At 40.4% G+C, this 22,002-nt stretch overlaps 1 protein-coding gene across 3 annotated transcripts in view; it reads right to left on the bottom strand.

The window, feature by feature from the left end:
• Positions 1-4,283: 4,283 nt before the first annotated feature.
• Positions 4,284-22,002, bottom strand: part of PAMR1 (peptidase domain containing associated with muscle regeneration 1) — a 56,522-nt gene continuing 38,803 nt past the window's right edge. For 2 of the 3 annotated variants that reach the window (XM_069858050.1, XM_069858049.1), the window contains exons 8-13: positions 14,949-15,119; positions 12,123-12,335; positions 10,467-10,533; positions 8,158-8,390; positions 6,491-6,786; positions 4,284-5,333 (exon numbers count right to left, since the gene is read on the bottom strand). In XM_069858050.1, coding sequence (XP_069714151.1) covers positions 4,797-5,333; positions 6,491-6,786; positions 8,158-8,390; positions 10,467-10,533; positions 12,123-12,335; positions 14,949-15,119 — 1,517 coding nt within the window. In that variant the 3' untranslated portion in view covers positions 4,284-4,796. The remainder of the gene's footprint in view (positions 5,334-6,490; positions 6,787-8,157; positions 8,391-10,466; positions 10,534-12,122; positions 12,336-14,948; positions 15,120-22,002) is intronic. The other variant, XM_069858051.1, reaches the window with a different exon arrangement.

Raw genomic sequence — 22,002 nt, 5'->3', positions numbered from 1 at the left:
AGGCGGGGGAACGGCGAGCCCCCTCGTCTCAGCAGGGCCGGGCGCCGCCGAGCGTCGCCGTCCCGCTCGTCCGCGGCGCAAGCCCGGCCCTCCGCTCCCGGAGCGCCACGGGGCGCGGCAGCGACGGGAACCGGCGAATCTCCCCCCCACACCGCGACCCCCGGCGGGCGCTCCCTCGCCCCGCCGGGGGAGCCGGCCCCGGCGCGCCCCCCGCAGCGCCGGCACCTGCTCCGCCGCGCCCGGGGCTGCCCGGCCCTTCGTGAGAGCCGCCCCGTCTCGCCGCGGCGGGGCCGAAAGGACGTGGCGGGCGGTCCCGGGACGAGCGGGGGCGGCCGTTGCTGGCGCGCGAGGCCACGGGGAAGGGCGCGGGCCCCGTGCGCGGCCGGCCGCGGGGCCTCTCCGCGCCCTCCGCCCGCTCGAGCCGCCCTCGATAGCGCCCGGGCCGGAGGTCGCGAGGCGCTGCTTGGCGGGGTGCGGCGGCCCCGGCCGTGTGGGGACAGGGGGCGCTGGGAACGCGTGCGGGAGGGCACGAACGCGGCCCCTCGCCGGAGCGGGGAGGGCTGTCTGGGCGCTCACGGGAGAGCCTCCTCACCTCCATCATCTCCATCACCTCCACCACCTCCATCACCTTTATCACCTTTATCACCTTTGGGAACTGCAGCATGCTTTACGCTGGAATTTTCCAGATCCTGTTGCCAGCCACAGGCTGGTGTGGCAGCCCGCTGCTTGTCCTGAAAGCTGCAGCCAGGTCGTGTTTGCAACGTAGGGCAGGAAGTTCTGGTCCCGTTCTCTAAGAACGCTCTTGTGCCAGGACACAAGGCACCGCCATGCACCGTCAGTTTCCCCAGCTGAGGCTGTATTTCTATCCAAGTCTGACCAACCTGATGTCTTTCACAGTGAACAAACATTTCTGCGGTAACCTGTTCCTTCTGTATCAAGCCAGCAGCCGTGCAGGAAGCTCCCTGCCACGATAAGGAGCTCATGATAAGGAGCTGTAAGGCTGCAGCAGAAGCACAGGCAAGCAAAGGCTGCCTGACCCTTCCCATCACACCAAACCATTTCCAGTACCCATCCTTAAAAAAGTCAGGATACAGCTTAGCATGGATTCCCTAGTCCTAATCAAATACACTATTTTTCCTGTAATCTTATAATGTATTTAGGTTTTCAAGGGAAAAACGTTGCCAGGACGATTCCATTAGAGTGACTGAAGGTATGCCTGAGAAGAACATGTACTTCTTTATGTCGTTTTCATTACTATTTTTTCAGTCTGGCTTTTGTAAGTAATTTAATGCATCCCCAGCCCCAAAATACACAGAGAGACATAAATCCATTGCAGTCAGTAAGAATGCAGAAACTGGTTTACTGCCTTTTTTTTTTTTTTAATGGAACTATCTTTATGGCCTTTCTAGAATGCACAGCTCCTTTTCTCAGAGGAAAGATGTGTTGCTATCCATGTTGTGCTATTTCGCACCCTTCCTCCAACAGATGGCATAGATCCTCACCTGTTTAGAAGGAGATGTTTGAAATAGCTTCGCATCTTAAAAATAGATCCTAGCTATCAAAAGGATTAGTGATTCCAGCTCACAAGTTGTTTTTTTCAAGCATTCATCCCCTGGTTTTTCTCATTACACTTTAACCCCTATTCTGCTCTGACTGTAAGTATGGAACTATTGTGGGTCAAACTGCCACACAGGATGGACAAGTTGATTTGTAATTTCTACAAATACTAGACATGATACAAGTGCTTGGATATGTTGATATGACTGACCACCCATACATATGTTACATATGTCATGTAACAATGGAAATAAAATATGTTTGCATTTAGAGATTAGACAGAACTGAATCTAGGAGTCAAATATCATTGAGGTCTAGAAGTATAATAGAACCAAATGCTACAGCTAATTCCTCTTTCTATAAAGGGCTATGCTAAAATCTGAACCCTAGTGTTGAGGGAAGCCTGACCATTTTCTTGCTTCTGTTTTCTTTGAAGAACATAAGGACTGCAAAAGAAAGGGGGATTTAATTCTGCTCTACACACACAGCTGTAGCAAGCTCTGTAAGATATACAGCCAGTGAACAGCTATACTGTTGCTGCCCAAACCCAGAAACTTTCATCTATTCCTTGCCAGATCTGTGAGTAGTTTGGAGCCAAGTGGGGACAGAATTCAACACTGACGAGAAGTTAGAGGATCAGTAAATACTAGGCATGGGTGATTGTTAGTAAACGGAGAAGACTGAGGGATAAAGCTGGAATTAACATTAACACAAACCTGTGTGGACTGCCTGACTCTCTAGTGGACAAATCCTAAAGGGAAGAAAAGAAAAAAACCAAAACATTTAAAGCCTATCCTCTTTCAGTTGTAGCAGTGAGGAACGATAATGCTATGGAAAACGATGTAGTCATGGTGTCATAACCATGAGAAAAGAACTAGCTCACAGACCTTTATGATTTCTGTTTCAGAAGATAATTTCTCTTAGAGTGTGGAAACTCTCATTTAATGCAATCATGGAAGTGCTGTGACTGGGTAAGTTAGGCTCCAATAAACAATATTATTTCTTTCTCATTTCATTCTTCATTGACAGTGTTAGAAAGAAACATATGCTGACTTTGCAAGTTCTCCCTTCTCCAGAACTGTCATCTAATTTCCTCTGACCCCTTCTGTCAGCAGGGGAGTACCACATGTTCATTGTCACGTGTTCCTACCAGCAGACAAATGAAACACATCTTATTTTTCACATTTAATTCAGAATTTTTGTGTCTGTTGTTGTCATGCAGTTTGTCAGCCAAGTATAGTCTCCTGACATGAGGAGATAGACAAATGAGATAAAGAGAAGGAATATATTTCTGTTGTAGCCCTTAAACTTTTTGATTCAAGCAACGTCACCTGGTCCTCCTGCTAGTGAAAATAAGAAAAGCACGAAAGCATAACATACTAAGTCTTACAATCCAGGAAAGCAAAAAATAAATTACATGGTATGACCTCCAAGACTAATTGCCTTCTGAGAAGTAATTTTCCCATTCAAAAGTAGGTGGAAACTACTGAATGCCAAGAAGGTCTTAACAAAGATTTCACAGCATCAGATAATCAAAGCTGAAACCAGACTTGTTAGTTTACAATTTCCATAGCCATGCGATAGTCTAGAGAGAACATGATTTCAGGAGCCGAGTCCTTCTTGATGAGAGTACTAAATCCTTTCATCAGATCTCCAGCCTTCATATCCAATTATTGCTGTGAGATTGTTTAGGTACTGTAATGATCACAGAATCACAAGGTTGGAAAAGACCCACTGGATCATTGAGTCCAACTATTCCTATCAGTCACTAAGCCATGCCCCTCAGCACCTCATCCACCCGTCTTTTAAAGACCTTCATGTGTGCCCAATGACCCTTTCCATGAAAAATTTTTTCCTAATGTCCAGCCTATACCTCCCCTGGTGGAGCTTGAGGTCTTGTCCTGTCCCCTGTTATTTGGGAGAAGAGGCCAGCTCCCTGCTCCCCACAACCTCGTTTCAGGTAGTTGTGAAGAGCAATAAGGTCTCCCCTCCACCTCCTCTCCTCCAGGCTAAACAACCCCAGCTCTCTCAGCCACTCCTCGTAAGACTTGGGGGATGATTTGAAGGTCCCACAAATTCCAGGAGTTAATACGTGACTTATCCAAGATTCATTATTGATGGGAGACATTCCCATGTTGCTCCTCCACAACTTTTTCTAGAGCTCATCTCTAGTCTTGAATAGAGAATGATTTAGTCAAAGAGCAGTGATTAAGGTTTCTCCACTGGACAACATGCCCAATGGGAGAATCTTACACTTTGATGTCAAACAGTACAGTCAAGAAAAGCCTCTGCTAAGTGTGAGACTTAGACATTATTCTTCACCCTGAAGTTGGAGGAGTTGTTTTGCCACAAAAATATGTGAACTGATGGAAAGTAGAAGTTTTCCTGAAGTTTTCATAGGTGTTTGAAATAATCCACATAGAAAAATGCTTCTAAAAGTATGTTTCAGTTTTTCACCTGTTTGAAATACAAGGTGGGAGAGAACTCCCCTGTACATTTCTTTGCAGTGGTTTATGCTGAGCAATAACAGCACTTGATGTATTAAGAAAACAAAAAATCTTGTTATTTACATAGTAACTGAATTTTGTGCTAATTCTTCCTGTCAGTGTGCCTGACAAGTCCCAGGTGGGAGTCACATGCAGACAGACAAGGGCAGTAGAGAGTCCCTAGACTGTGACATAGATAAAGCACAAGGAATCTAAAAAATATGAGACATGGGTATGTAGGTTAAAAAAAAAACAAACCATGGTTTATTTAAGTGTGTAAAGTACGTGGGAAGGAAAAAGATTACATTGCACTATGGCAATACAGACAGCACATACTGTAACAAGATCTTCCATCGTAATGAATTCAGACTACTCTTTCCAGCCTTCTAATCTTCTTAGTCACACATATCTTTGGGAGATCCTCACTGTCAATTCTCTAGGGGACTCCACACTACAGAATAATTTCAGTTAGAATTCACAGTCGTGTTTCTGTATGTCAGACTTCGGAGCATATCATCATCCTCCCACCAGGGGAGACAGGCAAAAATACAGCAAAACTCAGGCATTACGACCTTCTGTCATGAGTTAAGTAAAAGTAGCCTGATGGAACATCTGATCCTAGGACAAATTACCAGGCTGCCTGCCTTAACCTTATCCCAGATGTGGCACATCACTGGGATGAGAAGCTTAAAGCAGCAGAGGCTGAGAGAGAAGTAATGATAGTTATAAAATGCCATTTTTAGACACAGCTTTCTATTTCAGGTTCTTCTCAATCCAGTCTTTGAAAGGAAAAGCTTTGGTGTAGCCACCGTAGAGTTTTAGGCTGCACGTTTTATCATAACCCCAGCTCACTAATCCCATCAGGTGCCACCTTAGCTCAGGAGATCCTTTTGCTGGCAACATTATGGCTGCAATCCCACCAGTCTCAGCAGGGCAAATATTAGAAAAGGCTGTGTGATCTTCTTTGGCACAGAACATGCTGTCAGTAATGCTGACTTGTATCCCATTATCCTCATACTGTTGCTCACACAACACTGAATCTACCATCCGAACAACTCCCGTACGGATTGTGTCATTCTTGTATCCAGGATCTTTAATATCAGCCAATACCTTCCAGCCAGTAATTGTTATTTTTAAATCTTCTGTGGATGAAGTCAAGTCATGAGAAGATGACAAGCAAATGGGTTGAACATAACTGCTGTTTCTGGCTTTGTCCAAGAGTTTGATGATAGCTATGTCAGAATCAAGTAATATAGGGTCATAATTGGGATGCACTATGATGGCAGAAATCTGGGGAAGAAACAATGCAGGAAGAATTGTAGAGTTAACAACCATGGCAAGTCATCAGGACTCTTTCCATACTACTATATTACATGTTAGTTTATTTTGCATACTTCTTTACACTAGGGCTTCAGGACAGTATTTACTGCATGACACTCTTCCTAATGAAAAGCAGTCAAGGATTCTTTTTCAGCAAAATGGGGAGTTCATGTACAGTTAAAGTTTTTCCAGTGTTTACTGTTTTTCACTGTTAACTAACTGTTTCGTTTACATGCCTTGTCATCTTCAGCCTGTAGAATTTAAGAGGGGGAAATGGGAGCTTTGAATTAAAATGTAATCTTTTCATTGAAAAAGGAAAGAATACTAGCAATACATTGGGGCCAAACCTTTACTGCTAGTTACCTTGATGAAACACAAGAATTGATGGGATTCCTATAAGGAACTGTTGTAAAAGATAACATATTTCCTTACAGGAAATATCTGAAAAAGTGGGAATTAGAGAAAGAAACTAAAAGCAGAGAGGGAATATATCAAAAGTAACTATGATTTCTTGGATTAAATCCATTAACTCACATAATCCACCCCCTCCAGAAAAAGAGACATATACAGCCAGAACTGCTGTATTTCTCCTCATTTTCAAGCCAACCTTTCTAGTTCTTCTTGGAAAAACAAACCGCTCTGGTTAGCCTGTGGTGGTATTTTTGGAGCTGGAATCAGATATGAACTTCTTTAGAGTTTAAAGCTGTGCCACCTTGGGGCTGAGATGTGAAATGTGCTCATGGCCTCAAACCAGGATCTAGAGCACAAGTGTTTCCTCACAAATTATGCTAATCACTTCTGACAGCAGCTGGCATCTCTTCTACCTTTTTTCTAGCAGTATCACTAGAGACATGATGGCCTATAGAACCTAAGCTATTTTCTTAGTGATCTGTATTAGGGAGTGAATATATAAGTTAGACGGTGTCAGGGAAATTTAACGAACTACAGCATGTTCCCTCTGTGTGCCATGACAGTTCTGTCAGTTGAGTCTCTACATACACATTTCGAAGAACAATGTGTAAACCAATGTATTGCTCAAAGGATAACCTCTTTTCTCTCTATACAGTATTAATGTGATCAGCATCTGTCTGTGCTCATTATTTTCTGCTCCTAGCAGACTTACTCACCCGCAGGTTCTGGATGGTCTTTTCATCCCTGTCATCATCTCTGTAGAATTTCCCCAGAACTACCTTGAGCTCTGCTGTCTTGAGCACAATGGTTTTGCCCAGGTCAGTGACACAGTGAGCTGCCACCACCACAGTGCGCTCGTTCACCAGAGCCCCACTGCACATAAGGATCCAGGCCCCTTTCCGGAGACTGTTCTCCTTCACCCCACTGGCCGTCCGATAGATTGCTGCTTGCCAGGGCCACCTGGTAGAGGTCACTGTCTTCTGAAGGGTGGTGTTTTCTGCTTTTCCACAGACTGAGGAAACATGAACCAAGAATGAGGTAATGCCTTTTCCCTACCAAAGAATCTGAACATCAGTCTTGATTCCTGCTTAAAATGTACTAAAAGAAATCAAGCTGCAATAGTTAACATGAGGGACAGTTTTCTAATTAACCTCTGTCCCAACCAGAAAAATTATAATATGTGTTTTTCATACAGCTTTAAAAAAAAAACTTTCATTTTTTTCCATTATCATCTGAATTCCTAGCTGAAGTAGAAATGTGGATTTAGCACTTGAGCAAGTGAACTTTTGTAACAACCTTATCAAGCTGCATTATAATGAGATGACTGCATAAAGAAATTGAAAGAACACCCTGATTCTTGCTTTTAAAAAAACACCATAAAGCCAATGGTACACTAAAAATCACCCTCAGCAGTCATAGAGTAATTGTGAGACTGGCCTTAGAACAGGTGAGTTCTAGAACTCTCCTAGAACTGACCTTAGCACAGATGAGTTCATGCCTATGAGAACAGACTTGTCTTGCAACAAAAACCTTGAAGAAAATGTATCTAATCAACAGCCATCCTGGGGAAAAGAAAAAGCTCCACCCTGTTCTAGGAATATATTACTGAGAGTTACACCTGGGTTAAAATCTCCTTAATTATAAAGAGTTACTTCATGTGGTCACATTTTTTAGCCTCCTTTAGGACATATTTCTTTTCCTGGGATGTAGTGTGGGCATGCCCATAGAGAGAATGATTGAACAAAATATTTTTCAATACATGAGATGAAAAAACACAAACAAGAATTCAAAACATTTCCTTGATGTTAGGATCTACTTGTCACAGTTTGCCTGATGTCAGTAGTGGGTCGTACCAAATCTTGTGATGTCCCTGCCCTGGCTTACTGTATTCACTAGCTCTGTATAAGATTTTATCTGGACTTAACCATCTGCAATAGCAAGGTGTATTAAAGGAAGAGCCTCTTTAAAATGCAGACTCTCCATTTTATTGTTTAAAATTTTATGATTGTGCCAGCTGTGTGCCAAAGTATAGAGATGAAAGGAAAATCACTTTTGCGGTAAATAACACAGGAAAATATGAAGTGATAGTAAGAAAACATTTTCAAATCAGGAGAGAAACTGGTTACACCTTTTGCTCAATAAAAGAGTACATTGCAAATGACAGTGCTGAAAGCTTGATCCCTCTACCTTCAACTGCACAAATTCTACTAGTGGTTAAAAAGAGTAATATGTCCTCCAACTTTCATTGCTCCTATCTCCCAACTGGAAGCATAGACCGCCTACACCACTGGAACTCCTTCAGTATCTAAGATGAATACACATCCTGTTCCCCTATCCACCTAGAGATGTGTGCAGTTGTTTGGTTTTTTTCTTGGAGACTCACTTGGAATACACACAGGGGCTCTCCCACTCCATTTTCCTGTCTTCAGACAAGTCCTCCTGCTGCTACCCAGGCGGCGGTAGAAGGGAGAAATGCATTCATACTGAAGCTGAGTGTGTAGATGCTGGTACCCTGGGGGTAGGTCTCCAAATGGCAGAGCTGGCTTCTTGGTTGGATAGATTTCAAGCTTTTGCTTGCTGAATGCAGATGAGTAAAGTTGATGCAAAGGGGTTTCCCTGTTTCAGGGCACAAATAATGCAAGTTAACAATAATACTATTATAAAAGTGATCATTAGCTTTATCACCAGCTATGTTAAGCATAATTTAAAAGCATATGAAGTTTGCTTGTGAAAGAATAAGGTAAAAATATGATTCCAACATAGTTTAGCAATACTCCCATTTGCATCCCAGCTACTTTAATACACACAGAAGTAAATACACGTATGTTTATAAATTTTCCATCTGTGTGTCTTTTTTTTCATTTCACAGTTTCTGGATTGCAACCAGTTGCCTCTGCATGTAGAACAGTTTTTGCCATTCACAAAAGGACTGAGATACCATGTCTTTAAACAAATTGCACTGGCAGTTGGCATTGCTGTAATTAATTTACACTAGAGAGGAGCTAGGCGTGTTTTTCTCTAGTGAACATTTTAATAGGCAGTATTAGGAATTGATTTGGATTAAATCACGTTGATAAAGCTGCTTGATTTAGCAGTTAACAGAGATAATTGCCTTACCACAGAGATCTCATAATTGCAATAATCACTAAGCTTCCATTTAGAAATTGTAATGATTACTTGCAACACAGCACATAATTAAAAAAATAAAGATGCACTAGCCTGGATATGGACCATAAGCTTGACTACAGCCATGTTACTTTACTTAGAATGTATCCCTTGTTCCAAAGTTTAAAAGCACATATCTACAGAAAAAAAAAATCTTGGAAAAATTCAGCAGGAAATTCATTTCCCTTGAGATTCCTGGTCCTGCCTACATCCAGAAAGGCCACAAAAATGCTTTTTCCCTTGGTAATTACATTTTTGACCACAAAGAGACATAGACTGCCTCCATCATATAGAATCTGTCGGGCATAACAGCACTCAAGAGCAATGAGCAGATTTCTTGCATTCTGGAAGAAGGATGAAAGCTGCTGTGGTCATGCTTAGACTGCCAGGATCCCATTCCTTACTCACATGTGACCTTGCAATATTGCATAATCACATACTTTGCCTCGCAATCTGTGAAATAAAGATCCTACATCAAGGCATAAAAGCAGTCCATGAACATGTGATGCTACCATGATACTATGGAGGTGCGGGCATGGATGTGCTTTCATACAGCTGGTCTTAGTATCTGAAACATTCAACATAAAAAGACCTATGTTTTGAAGTGAATTGAGAACAATAAGCAAGAAAATTCCCCTGATGGCTAATAAAGCCCCCTGATGGCTTCTTGGGCCATCTCTACAATCAAACATCACAGAACTGCAGAGTAGGAGAGTATTTTGAAAGTATATGCTTGCCTTGTTCCTAAAGTCTTCTCTAGGCATCTGCTACCGGCTGTTGCCAGAGACAGGATATAGCTTGAGCTGGACCTATATTCTGACCTGGTATGGCTGTTCTTAAGACCAAAGATGAGGACAGTTCTTGCGTTAAAAATAAATCAATCATGTACTGCAAAAATAAACCTGAAATGAGAAATTACTATTTGGACAAAAATGAGCCTGAACACTTCAGTATAACTAATTCAGATTGGACTTTTTTCAAGAAATCAGCAGAAGGGTAATCCCAAACAGGATCTTGACCTTTCATTCTCTCCTCACCTCCTACTCTAATTCCTCCTCTCCGTGCCCACACAAACCCCAAATTTATATCAGAGTTGTTCTGTGTTGCCTTTTATGGTGAAACTTAATGAGAGCAGATTACATTGCTATACCTTCTTCTTGCCTTGTGCTTTCCCCACTCATTTTTTCACTGAGACAGCAAATGTTCGTATTTTAAGACACATCATTAACCCCAAGGAACTGTTCTCAGACTGTTCTCATAGCCTGTCACAAGCTTGTAAGCCTAATTCCAGCATTGCCCAGTAATTTGCACATTTCTAACTGTACCTTTCTTCCTGGCTGCCTCTAGTAGCTTGCAAACGTATGCTTAATCAGACATTCCCTCACAGCAGCTCTCATTGATCAATTATCAGTGGAGTTGTAGGAAAGGCTGCTTGGGCAGGCTAAACACACAGGGTGGAAAAAAGAGCAGGCAAAAAAGCAGTCACACTTTTTTCTTTAACTGGAGGTTGACATATTGCATTCTCACCTTGACTGAACCTGCACTGGAAGTACTTTCTGTCTCACCAGGTCAGAGATTTTTGGCTCTCTGCAGGCTAGAAAAAAAATAATGTTGCACAGTACTTTTTCACATTCACAACTCAAGTGTTAGGGTTCATACAGATTTGCACTTTTTCCTCTCACTAGCTATAGGGTACTGGATTAAGAAAAGAGGCAGCAAGCTACACGCATTAAGATAAAGATAGGCCTTAACACCTAGTGCCTTGGAAAAATACTTTCCCACATATCAACAGATCTATCACATTTACAACACTGAAAGCAACTGAGTGTCTTCTGCATCGACACTTTCAGTCATGGAGGAGGGTTTGTCCATCAGTGTGTCTGAATGCCAGATTTACACCAATACAGCTGATGGTCTGGAATTTAGCAAACCTTTCCGATAGCAGTATTGTATGAAAAATACTTAATTTCCATCTGTGTAGCCACACACAGCTAATCCCAGTGAGTCGGCATACAGAGATAGGCTGCAGGATGTTACACACTTTTAAGAGTGTGTTTGCTTGTGCATCCATTGGAAGGAGTTGGAGACTTATTCAAAGGAACACCTCAGAGTTACCTGAATATACACAAAACAACAGAAGGGAGAGCTAGGATTTCTAATTTTTCATATTCAGTTTATTTACTTTAAGAGCAGGATAAATATTCAGGTTTATCAGTTCAAGTAACTCTTCCAGGATCTCCTTCCTGCTACACACAGGGGAAGAAAAGGATTCTACCTGTATGCAAGACCAGTTGTGTTCTGTGGGATTTGACAATATTTAGTTCTTTGTGGTTACTGTATATGTCATTATCAAACTTGACATGAATATAGTTGCTTTCCACAAATTATTATGATCAATAAAGATGCTTTCCACAGATGATCATACAGGGAGGGAGAAGTGTATGATAAGAATAAAGCAAACAGAATAAAGCAAATTCCTCAGGGGACAGACATATTTCCTTATATTATCATTAATTCAGTTAAAAAGATTACTAAAATATGTGTCAAACAATTGCTTTGGAAAAATTAATTTCTAGTTACCCAGCCCATATCCATTCATCCATACAGGGTCTCAGACACACTTAGAGTAGCTCCAGGTCAACAGAATAATTCCCTTTCCAACAAAGTATGTAAAGATGTGTTTCAGTGTTTTGATGAGTGAAGATAGTTTAAGCATGTCCTCAGGTGGTTTTCTGAACAAAAGCTTCAATGCTGCAATCTACAGGCTTGGCCTTTCACGCTCATGAATGTTCCCATTGACTTAAAAGTATTGTGAGAGAAGAGCTAAGCCCTATGACACCAGCTGTGATGAGATAGTTTTTCCTGCTATTTCAATTCCCTCTAGGTATTGTTTGACTTTGCTCTTAAGTAGGTTATGATCCTAGAATGAGGGTAATAATGGTCTCAGGGAACATCCCTTTCCATATTGAAAGACAAACATCTTCTGGAATCGCTGGCATCTTTTCTGGCAGCGTTTAGCATCTTCTCTGGTAGCTGGCAAGCTACCAATATCAGTATCAGGTGTCAGTCAGATGGTTTATTTTTATCAATGATGATTGCTTGGTGATTGTAAATTATATAAAACAAACTTCAACAAAATCATAGCAACTTTTGTGAGTTGTGGTAAAAAAGAATGCAAACTACCTTTTATGCAGATTGGCTGCTTCCCTGACCATTCTCCATCATTTTGGCAGGTCCTTTGTTCATTCCCACTAAGAACATATGAGTTGTTACAAAAGAAAGCAATGACTGTGCCAATTTTTGCATAGTGTCCGTTCAAAAGCCCAGTGTTTTCTAGTACGCTTCTGTAGCCATTGAGGGGGCCACCAGGATCCGAGCAGTTTTTTTCATCTAGAACTAAATATAGAGGAAAAAAATGGTAAACATTTATCTAGTTCATAGCATTATTTTTATCCATTAGACTACTTAGCTTTTCATTCACACATTACTATACAACCTACATTTTATCTCTGTTCAAAATCTCTGTTCAAAATGATGAAATACTAAAGAAGAAATTATAATAGAGATGTCTGTTTATAATACACTCTTCAGTATTCACTAAAAGTGTAAGATTCTCAGACTGTTAAAAGACCTTGAAAAGTAGCTGACAATTCTGAAAAAGAACCTTAACTTTACATGATGTTAACAGTTCTACTTCAAGAGCATGAAAGGATGCACTTAAACTATTTGCCGGCAACAGGCCCTTGGCATCCTTTTCCCTTTTCTGTACTTTCAGTACTTCACTGGACTTGGATAATAAAATAAAACTAGACTACTTAATTTTACTTCTATATTAGGTTGCATTTTGGTTTCTTAGCACTGAGAGAGATTGTAATAATGCAGGGAAATATGGGAATTGAAAGAGAAAAAAAAATATATAAATATATATATATTTACTGATACTAAAAATTTAATACAGAAAGCTTACTCATGCTTGATTCTGTCTATAAAACCTCTTACTTCCTCCTTCCCAATATTTCTCCCCTTCTATTTATTTGTTGTGGTTTTTTCTCTCAATAAACTTACAATTTTGGTGTATGTGATGCTTTTCCATATACTTGTCACACCTGTGCTCTTTCTATTTAGCAGCTGCAAAGGTACTTCATATTCCTTCAGATTTCATCTCACTTTTCTTGTCAGGCTGACAGCAATATGTGATTCTGTTTAATCCTTCTGTCTGATGTCTCATTGCATGGTAACCAGTGAATATCTGAGTGAGACAGCTAGCGTTGGTTCTGCTCTGCCTACAGAGGGCTGAGAAGCCTGAGATATATCAATTGACCAGAAATGACCTCTCATGTCATTGCTTCAGATTCGGCTGCCTGCTAAGCCTCACCGCACAAAAGCACCAATACGTAACAAAGCATTTACTTAAAGATTTATTTAAATCCCTGTGAAATAAGCACAGGTATAGCCCTGTCCTGTTCCCATATCCTCATATTACCAGATAGAGCCCAGCTCAGCAAAGCATGTAAGCACATAGCTAACCACAACAATACAAGTTCAATGAAAAGCATATACTCTTAACATTAAGTATATAATTCAAGCTAAGCATATATTTCGGTGCTTTCTTTAACAACATTGGATTTTAGCATGTGCTGGAAGTCATATATGTACTTAAATACTTTCCCACAAGTCATATTCAGTTAACAAAGACAATGTCTGAACTTCCTCTCAACCAGGAGAAAGGGAGAAGCAAAGCCCTATTTCTTTTTAATTTTACTCCATTTTTCTTCTCCATATCTCACAGGCCCTCCCACTTGTGAACCACAATTGACTGGTAACTTGATAGCAGCTAAAGACTACAGGGAATTACTCACAGTATCACTTTATTTGCCAGTTGCTTTCTGCACTGATACCTCATCTAGAGGCATCATCTGATGAGCAGAGTGCATGTGTCCAAATGTACCTAAGTTTGACCAAATAAGTCAATGAAGACCTTCTATTATTTCATCCTATGCCTATCAGAAACTCAAGCAGTAGTTCTCTTCTTCCCTAAGCCCAAGGTAATGACTTTTTGACGTATTGGAAAAAAAAAGAAAACAGCTGGGAAGGAGAGACCCAAATTATATTACCTAGCACTTCAGTAACAGTCAAGTCTAGAGAAAGATCTTTCAATAGATCTTTAGCCAAGGAGATCATGCAGCAGGGATTTTAGCACAGTTCTTATATTACATTTATTGCAACTACAGATGTTCTCTCTAGACAGAAGGCCTATTGCTTGCTCTTAAGATGAACTTATACACAGCTGTGTCACAACAGTCCCCTCCAAATTTAAATTTTTTGCCACAACACACTTGTAAAAGCACTTTTCAATTGATACAAATTATCTAGAATATGGAAATAAAATTGCACAATATAGAACAACTAAACTAAAATTGAAAGTCTCTTTTGCTGAAAAGAAGGGGCTTGGAATTCCACAGCTGAATTAGCGTGAATGGCAGGCATACCAGCTGGCACAGCCAGAATGAATGGAAGTTTCTCTGTTAGCAGTTTTTTACTAATATGGGATTTCTGTTGAAACAGGAGTCTAGACTTCATGCAGCAAGCCCCTAGTCAAATCCACAGAATGCACCAGTCTTCTGCAGATAAGGCATCAGAGGTACATGGTAGTGGAAGTAGTAATTAATTATTGTACAAGGTCCCTCATTTGGTTTTAGTCCTAGACATTTTCAGTGTGTATGTAAGAAGGATGTATGCCTAAAGTCTTTGAGAATATTATTTTTCACTATTTTGATGTTTCAGTGAGACCTTTATTCCATGTTTTAGTCAGACCTTTAGTCAGACCAAGTCTTGCAGGCTTGCACGGTAACATAAGAATCCCTACCTCTTTATAAAGACAGTAAGGCAAAAGAACATCACATTAAGCCACAGATCTACCAAGTTTCAAGTGAGATTTGGATATTCTAGTTTCATCTGAATACATTGGCTGAAACATTTGATAAGATTCAAAACTTAAAGTGACCTTACCACATTCAGGATGATGTGTTGACCAAATTCCATCAAGCTGACAGTAGGCAACACGGCTGCCTTTTAAACTGTAACCTGCGTTGCACTTGAAGTAAACCTGGGCCCCGTACTTAAAGTCATCTCCTTCCACAATACCATGAGCGGGAGCACCTGGAGTCCTACATATCACCACTGACAGTTCAGATATTTCAAAAAAATCCACTTTATTACAAAAACAGGACTGTGTTAGGATGATTCTTTATTTAGAACACTGAAAAACCAATCAAAATGAGCACAGGAGGAAATATTACAAGACAGCTATATGCAGATCTTAAGAAAGTTGTTTAGATGTCAGTTCTACACACACTTACATACACTTGCATGCACTTATATACACTGCTTTTCAAAACCCATTCAGTTCAATGGGACTACTCAGAAGTGTGAAGTGATCATGTGCATGTTTGCATCATTAGGGCTCATTTGATCAAAGTATTAGTACCTGAAGAACCTTCCATCTAAACAGGGGTTTTGAATGAACAGCCATGGTAAATTAATCAAAAAACTAGATTCTTAAAAGTCTTATATGAAATCTTTTACAATTCTTCTTTCCATTTTTATAGTTTTTTGGATAACCTCACTGAAATATTAAAGTATCATTATTTATGTACATCTAACATCATCATAATGACATTAAAAAGGAACCTTGATATTCACCAAAATGTGATATTTACTTTTTTCCCAGAATTTCCTTAGTTGGGAAAATACTTACAGACAAAGGTCTATTTAGCTACTGAAAGTAGTAAATATTAGATTAAACATCCTAAGCAAGATTTCTCTGAGAGCATCAAACCAGCCATAATAAACCAGAACAAAGGTCTATCCAGCACAGAAATCTGTCTTCAACAGCGTTAAGACAGTAGATTTGATGGCAGTAGTATAAAAGCAGAGCAAGCATACAGAATACTTCCCTGGCATATTCTGGCAGCATTCAGCAATCTGGGGCTCAAGTGCTACCTGAACAACAGTGGTATTTTTGGAATAACATACCCTGGTCATTTTTTTTTTAACATTAATTTGACTGAATATTTTCTAAACTCAGCTACATACTTGGTGTCCACAATATCCTGTGACAATAAGTTTCAGAGGCTTAAGTGTTGTGTGAGAAATATATTGCCACCTTTGGTTTGGTTCCCAGCCTGCCACATGATAATTTCATTTTATGTTTTATTTTGTCCATCCATGCCCTATTCACCTTCTCCAAGTTACTTTTTAAGACCAACTTTCTTTATGCAAAAATTGTATGTATGTATTTCTGTATGTAGAAATTAAAACAATGCAGGAAACACAAGTTTTAGCATTTACACAGTTATTCAAGTCTCTGTGTGTCTCTGACTTTGCCTGGCCATTCACTGGGGAAAACTGCATAGGAAAGGAATCAGTACAAGATTTAGATATGCATGCGTTTTGGTTTTTTTACCTGGGAGCTGTAGTACTCTGCTGAAGACAGGTAGATGAATGCTAAAGAGATTATTTGTATTTTATGCTTTTAGAATTTGACTTTTTCTGGTTTGTCTCATGGCTAGTTGCTTGCTAACCTATAGCCAAATTTTGATCCTTGCGTTTCCAGAGGAAAAACTTTTCTAAGGCCTCAACTCTGTAATCCTTACATGGTACATACATGAATGCATCAATTTATATGGATTGTGGACCATCCAATTATTCATATAAGGAATTGATTCTTGAGTAACAGTCCTAAAGCAGCAGCATTCGGAAAAACAAGGTTCCACAGAAATTCCCCTCATTTGATGGTTTTCTACAAACATCAAACAGTGAGTTGGCAGAAACATTTGTGCACTAGTAAGCACAAGTCTTGGAAAGGAAACCACATAAGCATTAGAGAAGGGCCCAAATCACTGCTCCAAATCAAAAGACATCCAGTTACTGGAGCTCAACATTTCCTCTTGGCTGCAAGTGTTATGCATCAGTGTCATCTTTAGCAAAACAATAATGATAAAAATTCAAAATTCATTCCTAGCTCTTGACATTTCTCACGTGGAATATAGGCAAACATGCATATAAGGGTGCATATGTGTGTGCAGAAGAACATACAAAAATGAAAGGGAAGTAATGGAAACATGGATTATCTAGGTGTTTTAAATTCTCAGAATACTTGCCTTCCCAGTCATGATCTTTGTATTTCCAGTCAATCCCTCTATATCTTTTTCTGAACAGCAATTCATTTCACTACATTTAAATTTCTTTCTTTCAATGTAAAGTCACACTCAGCTTGTCAAATGAGAAAAGATGATTAGAAACATCTGTGCACCACTCAGAATTCTCTATTTTATCATAAATACAGGTTTTCTGTTTAGCTTGTGTTCCAGTTCAGTTCTGCAGAACAAATTTTTTAGTGCTTTTGCATTCTAGGTCCATCCTGGAAAAAATGTCACCAAGGTACACTTACTTTTTTTTCCACAATCTATAAGCATTTGTTCCTGTTCGGTCTCTTCAGTGATAGAGTTATTTAGTTTGTAGTGATTTTGATTTGCTCTGGTTGACAGACTTTCTTTAGTTTCTCTGTGCCACTGTGACCTAGGCAGAACAACTCTGGTTTTATTTATGATATAAATTCAGTGTTTCATGCACAGATTAATTTAGTACTGGAACTATGGCTTAGAGTAAAGGATATGGAAGCAGAAGATCATGAGATCTAATCATAGCTATAACACTGTGGCCATGGGTAAGTTGCTTCACTTACTGTATCTAACAAATGAGAGCACCTTTTCCTCACAGAGATGTTATAAGCATTAGCTGATAGCCTCTTGTGTCACAGAGTCACCATGGGGTTTCTCTGATGGCAAAACAGCTAAGTATTACTAATAGACCTGTCCCTTCTGTTACCCAAGCCTTTATCATACAATCATAGAACTACCAGGTTGGAAAAGACCCACAAGATCATAGAGCCCAACCATTCCTATCAAACACTAAACCATGCCCCTCAGCACCTTGTTTACCCATCTTTTAAACACCTCCAGAGATGGTGACTTAACCACATCCCTGGGCAGCCTCTGCCAGTGCCCAATGACCCTTTCCATGAAAAACTTTTTCCTGATATCCAGTCTGAACCTCCCTTGGCAGAGCTTGAGGCCATTCCCCCTTGTCTATCACCTGTCACTTGGGAGAAGAGGCCAGCACCCTCCTCTCCACAACTTCCTTTCAGGTACTTGTAGAGAGCAATAAGGTCACCCCTCAGCCCTCTGTTCTCCAGGCTAAACAACCCCAGCTCCCTCAGCTGCTCCTTGTAAGACTTGTTCTCCAGCCCCTTCACCAGCTTCATTGCTCTTCTCTGGACATAGCCCAGAACCTCAACATCCTTCTTGTAGTGAGGGGCCCAGAACTGAACACAGTATGTATGGGGCAGTTCACCAGTGCCGAGTACAGAGGCAGAATAACCTCCCCTATCTGATACAAGACAAGATGCCATTGGCCTTCTTGGCCACCTGGGCACACTGCTAGCTCATGTTCAGATGGCTGTCAATCAGCACCCGCAGGTCCTTCTCTTCCAGCCAGCTTTCTAGCCACTCTTCCCCTCGTCTGTAGCACTGCATAGGGTTGTTTTGCCCCAAGTTCAGGACCTGGCATTTGGCCTTGTTAAACCTCATGCCATTGGTCTCAGCCCAGCGGTCCAGCCTGTTCAGATCCCTTTGCAGAGCCTCCTTACCTTCCAGCAGATCAACACTTCCACCCAGCTTAGTGTCATCTGCAAACTTGCTAAGGGTGCACTCAATGCCTTCATCCAGGTCATTGATAAAGACATTGAACAGGGCTGGACCCAGCAGTGAGCCTTGGGGGAAACCACCTGTGACCAGCCTTCAGCTGGAGTTAACTGCATTTACCACAACTCTCTGGGCCCAGCCATCCAACCAGTTTTCCACACAGGAGTTGACTGTTTTCTTGTAACACAGGATCTTCCCTCTGTCCTATTCTTTAAGCTTTGCCACTGAAGGCACAATCAGTCATTTTATTTTCTTCTTTGGATCATTTTGTACATCCATTCTTTCTCTCTACAAATTAAATGTGGTTTGAATCTTGAGATGCTCCCCACATCTCAGTACTGCAGCTGAGCTTTCTGTTTTCAGATGTATTATCTAGCCTGAAAGTCACATACAGTTACTCTAGTACCTGCTTCTACTACTTTGGTTTGAACCCTATAGCTTTTTTCCCCTCTTCATTTTGACTAATATGTTTCAGGCAGATCTTCTGCAACTTTTGCCTTTACTTGTGAACACTTCAGGCAATGGAGTTTTGAACAGTTATTGTGATGGGAATACTATCCTTGTGTGCTTCATCCAATTCTCTCTTATTTTCTTGTGGATAGCTCCGCATCAAGAGTGTGAATTTGACCAATTCTTACGTCTTTCAGAATGTACAATATATTCCATTGAATTTTAGGACAGCCTCCTTTGTTTGAGATATTTTATTGAAGTCTTTCAACATTCTCTCCTGGTGTAAGACCATACCCAACTCTCCAACAGACATTTCTCAGAAGCCGAAAAGAAAGCAAAAGAACATTTTGTAAATATCATTCATACCTTGCTTTGCCCTTACCCTCTGGGTACGCACACTAGCTGTAAAATCAAACCACCTGAGCTGACCCAATTTTCTTCAGTTTCAAAGCTCGCTAAGATATTTGATAAGATTTCAGATTCCCTTGCCTAAGCCAGATGGGCCTGATCCTGCCATCTACTGAGTATTTCTGAATATCAGTCTTCCTTCTATGCGTTGTTCAGCTTTCACAGTTATGCGGGCTGGATCCCCTTCACAGCTCTCACCTACCCACAGCCATCCCCATCCCATCTTGTATCCATACCCAGCTATACCTATGCCCCAGAGATGGGGCTGTGAGCCATCTGTACAGCACTTCCTTGGGAAGCAGGTGGTGGGCTGGTCAGGGCTTGAACGACTCCTAGGCCACTAATTAGACTGTTCTGCTCCACATGAAATAAATGATTCCTGCTAAGCCATGACTTCCTACCTTTAAGGTATCTTAGATGTATCATTTGTGCTGCGGTCATAGTAAAATGAGAGGAAGGAGTAGGAAAACCTGTCTTGATAACACACAGGAGGACTTTCTCATTGACACAGTAGTGCTTAAAGAAAGAACAGGCACCCATAGCTTTTATTCTACTTTATCAACATTTCACTATTGTTACTGCAATGCCCTCTGAATAGCAGTGACTGTCCGGCTTTTCACAAGATTAATACTTTACTTTTTCTCTCAGTGCACTTTGCAAAGAAGATAGAGGAAGAAGCAAAAGACTAGGGAGCTTCAGACAGAATTAGCTATGAAATGTACTCATTATTATTAATACTTACTTAAAATTCTAAGGTTTGACACAACCCTGCTAAAATGGAACTAAGAGTATCAGGATTTCAGGTTGCAGTGCTTGGTCTCTCCACCCTTCTCCCCACAAATGGAAGACCAAAGCCACCAGGAACCCAGAAAATGGACTAGGTGGCTGCAAAATTCTACTATGAGAAGGTAATAGACAGCCAGATGTGAAAGATATCCATTCAAGGTATGCAAAAAAACCCTCTGAGCAACATGAGACTCCTTGAGTCACATCTATACAGATTCTGATGAATTTTTATCTAGAAAACAATTGGAAAATTGGAGACATTTCATGGAAAGGTAAAACTAATGTTGGGGAAGTATAATCTTGAGAGTGACTAAGAGCTAAGAATGACCACCTTGGTCATGCAAAAGCTAATAATCTAAAAGCTAAAACCAGAAAGGATACAGTAAAATATTTAAACAGAGACAAAGAGATATATTCAGGCAGGATAAAACTAGGAATAGGAGAATTTTTACTCAAGAAATACTCTATAAGAAGTCTCCTTGACAAATGTTTGAAAGGCATAACAGCATATAAGTGGAAATTATATGAGTCTCATAATTCAAAAATTGAAACTGCAGCTAAAGAAAAACCTGGAACAGACTCTGGAGAGAATAGGGCAGCACTAGCAAGACCACTACAAGTTAAGAGATTTTGTTCAAAGTTTTCCATATATTGCTATACAATGTTGTTCCTGGGAAGTTCTACAAATAATCCATACAGGCATATGGGTTACCCTTGTCACTTCAGGGTCTGAGGAGAGTTTGGACCTGACACACCTCTGTACAGTTCATAAGACAGCAAAGCAGGAGGGTATAAGACAAAGATGGCTACAGGCACCTCTGGCAGAAATGCTCCTTGTGACAGCCCAGTAGAGAATAAAAACCAGAGCTGCCTCAAGTGTCTATATAACACACTCACAGATTCCTGCGAAAACTTATTACCCTTCTTGGCTCTTACTTTGTCATCTTGGAAAAAAGAAAACAATATTTCTGTCCCATATGAAACATTAAAATGGCTCCACATTTCACAGACAACTTTCTCAGGAAAACTAGAGGAACAGTAAGTTCCTGCATTTTAAAGTAAAATGTTCCCTTATTAATAACAGCGCAATTCACTCTCCCTTTTAAATTATATGTGAGACACATTCCTCAAATCTGAACTATCTGCCATTTAGAAATACTTTTCATGCCTATTTTATCACCAGTGAGACAAATTAGGTGATCTCTTGAGCTACACTTTTGTCTCTTCAATGTCCTGCAAATGCTGCTTGATGGAATAATCTTCCGCTTTTGTCCCAGGGACCCTTCATTAAATAAATATCATTTTTTTCTTGCCTTCTTACCCACTTCCTCATTAAATAATATATATCCCTTTGCACATATATATTATGTCTAGATTCTATACAACCTTTCAATAATATATTGTATGTATGAAATAAATCTCATTTCTCATTGCTGGTACTAATAAAAGGTTTGCATTTCCACCCTTGTACTCCTTGAAATAGTAAGTGCAAAAGCTTGTAACTGTATGGAGTTTTGTTCTTAATTTGCTTACAGGATTTTTTTAATGCTGCTGCTGCTGCTAAATAACCCATGCTAACGTATGTAGCACATTTTGACTATCTAGTAGTGGCTCTGGGGAACATATTCTATGTACTTGTAATAATAAAGTGTGCT

The sequence above is a fragment of the Phaenicophaeus curvirostris genome, chromosome 5 (genome assembly GCF_032191515.1).
Source record: "Phaenicophaeus curvirostris isolate KB17595 chromosome 5, BPBGC_Pcur_1.0, whole genome shotgun sequence".
NCBI lineage: Eukaryota > Metazoa > Chordata > Aves > Cuculiformes > Cuculidae > Phaenicophaeus > Phaenicophaeus curvirostris.
This window is presented reverse-complemented; position numbering and strand designations above follow the sequence as displayed.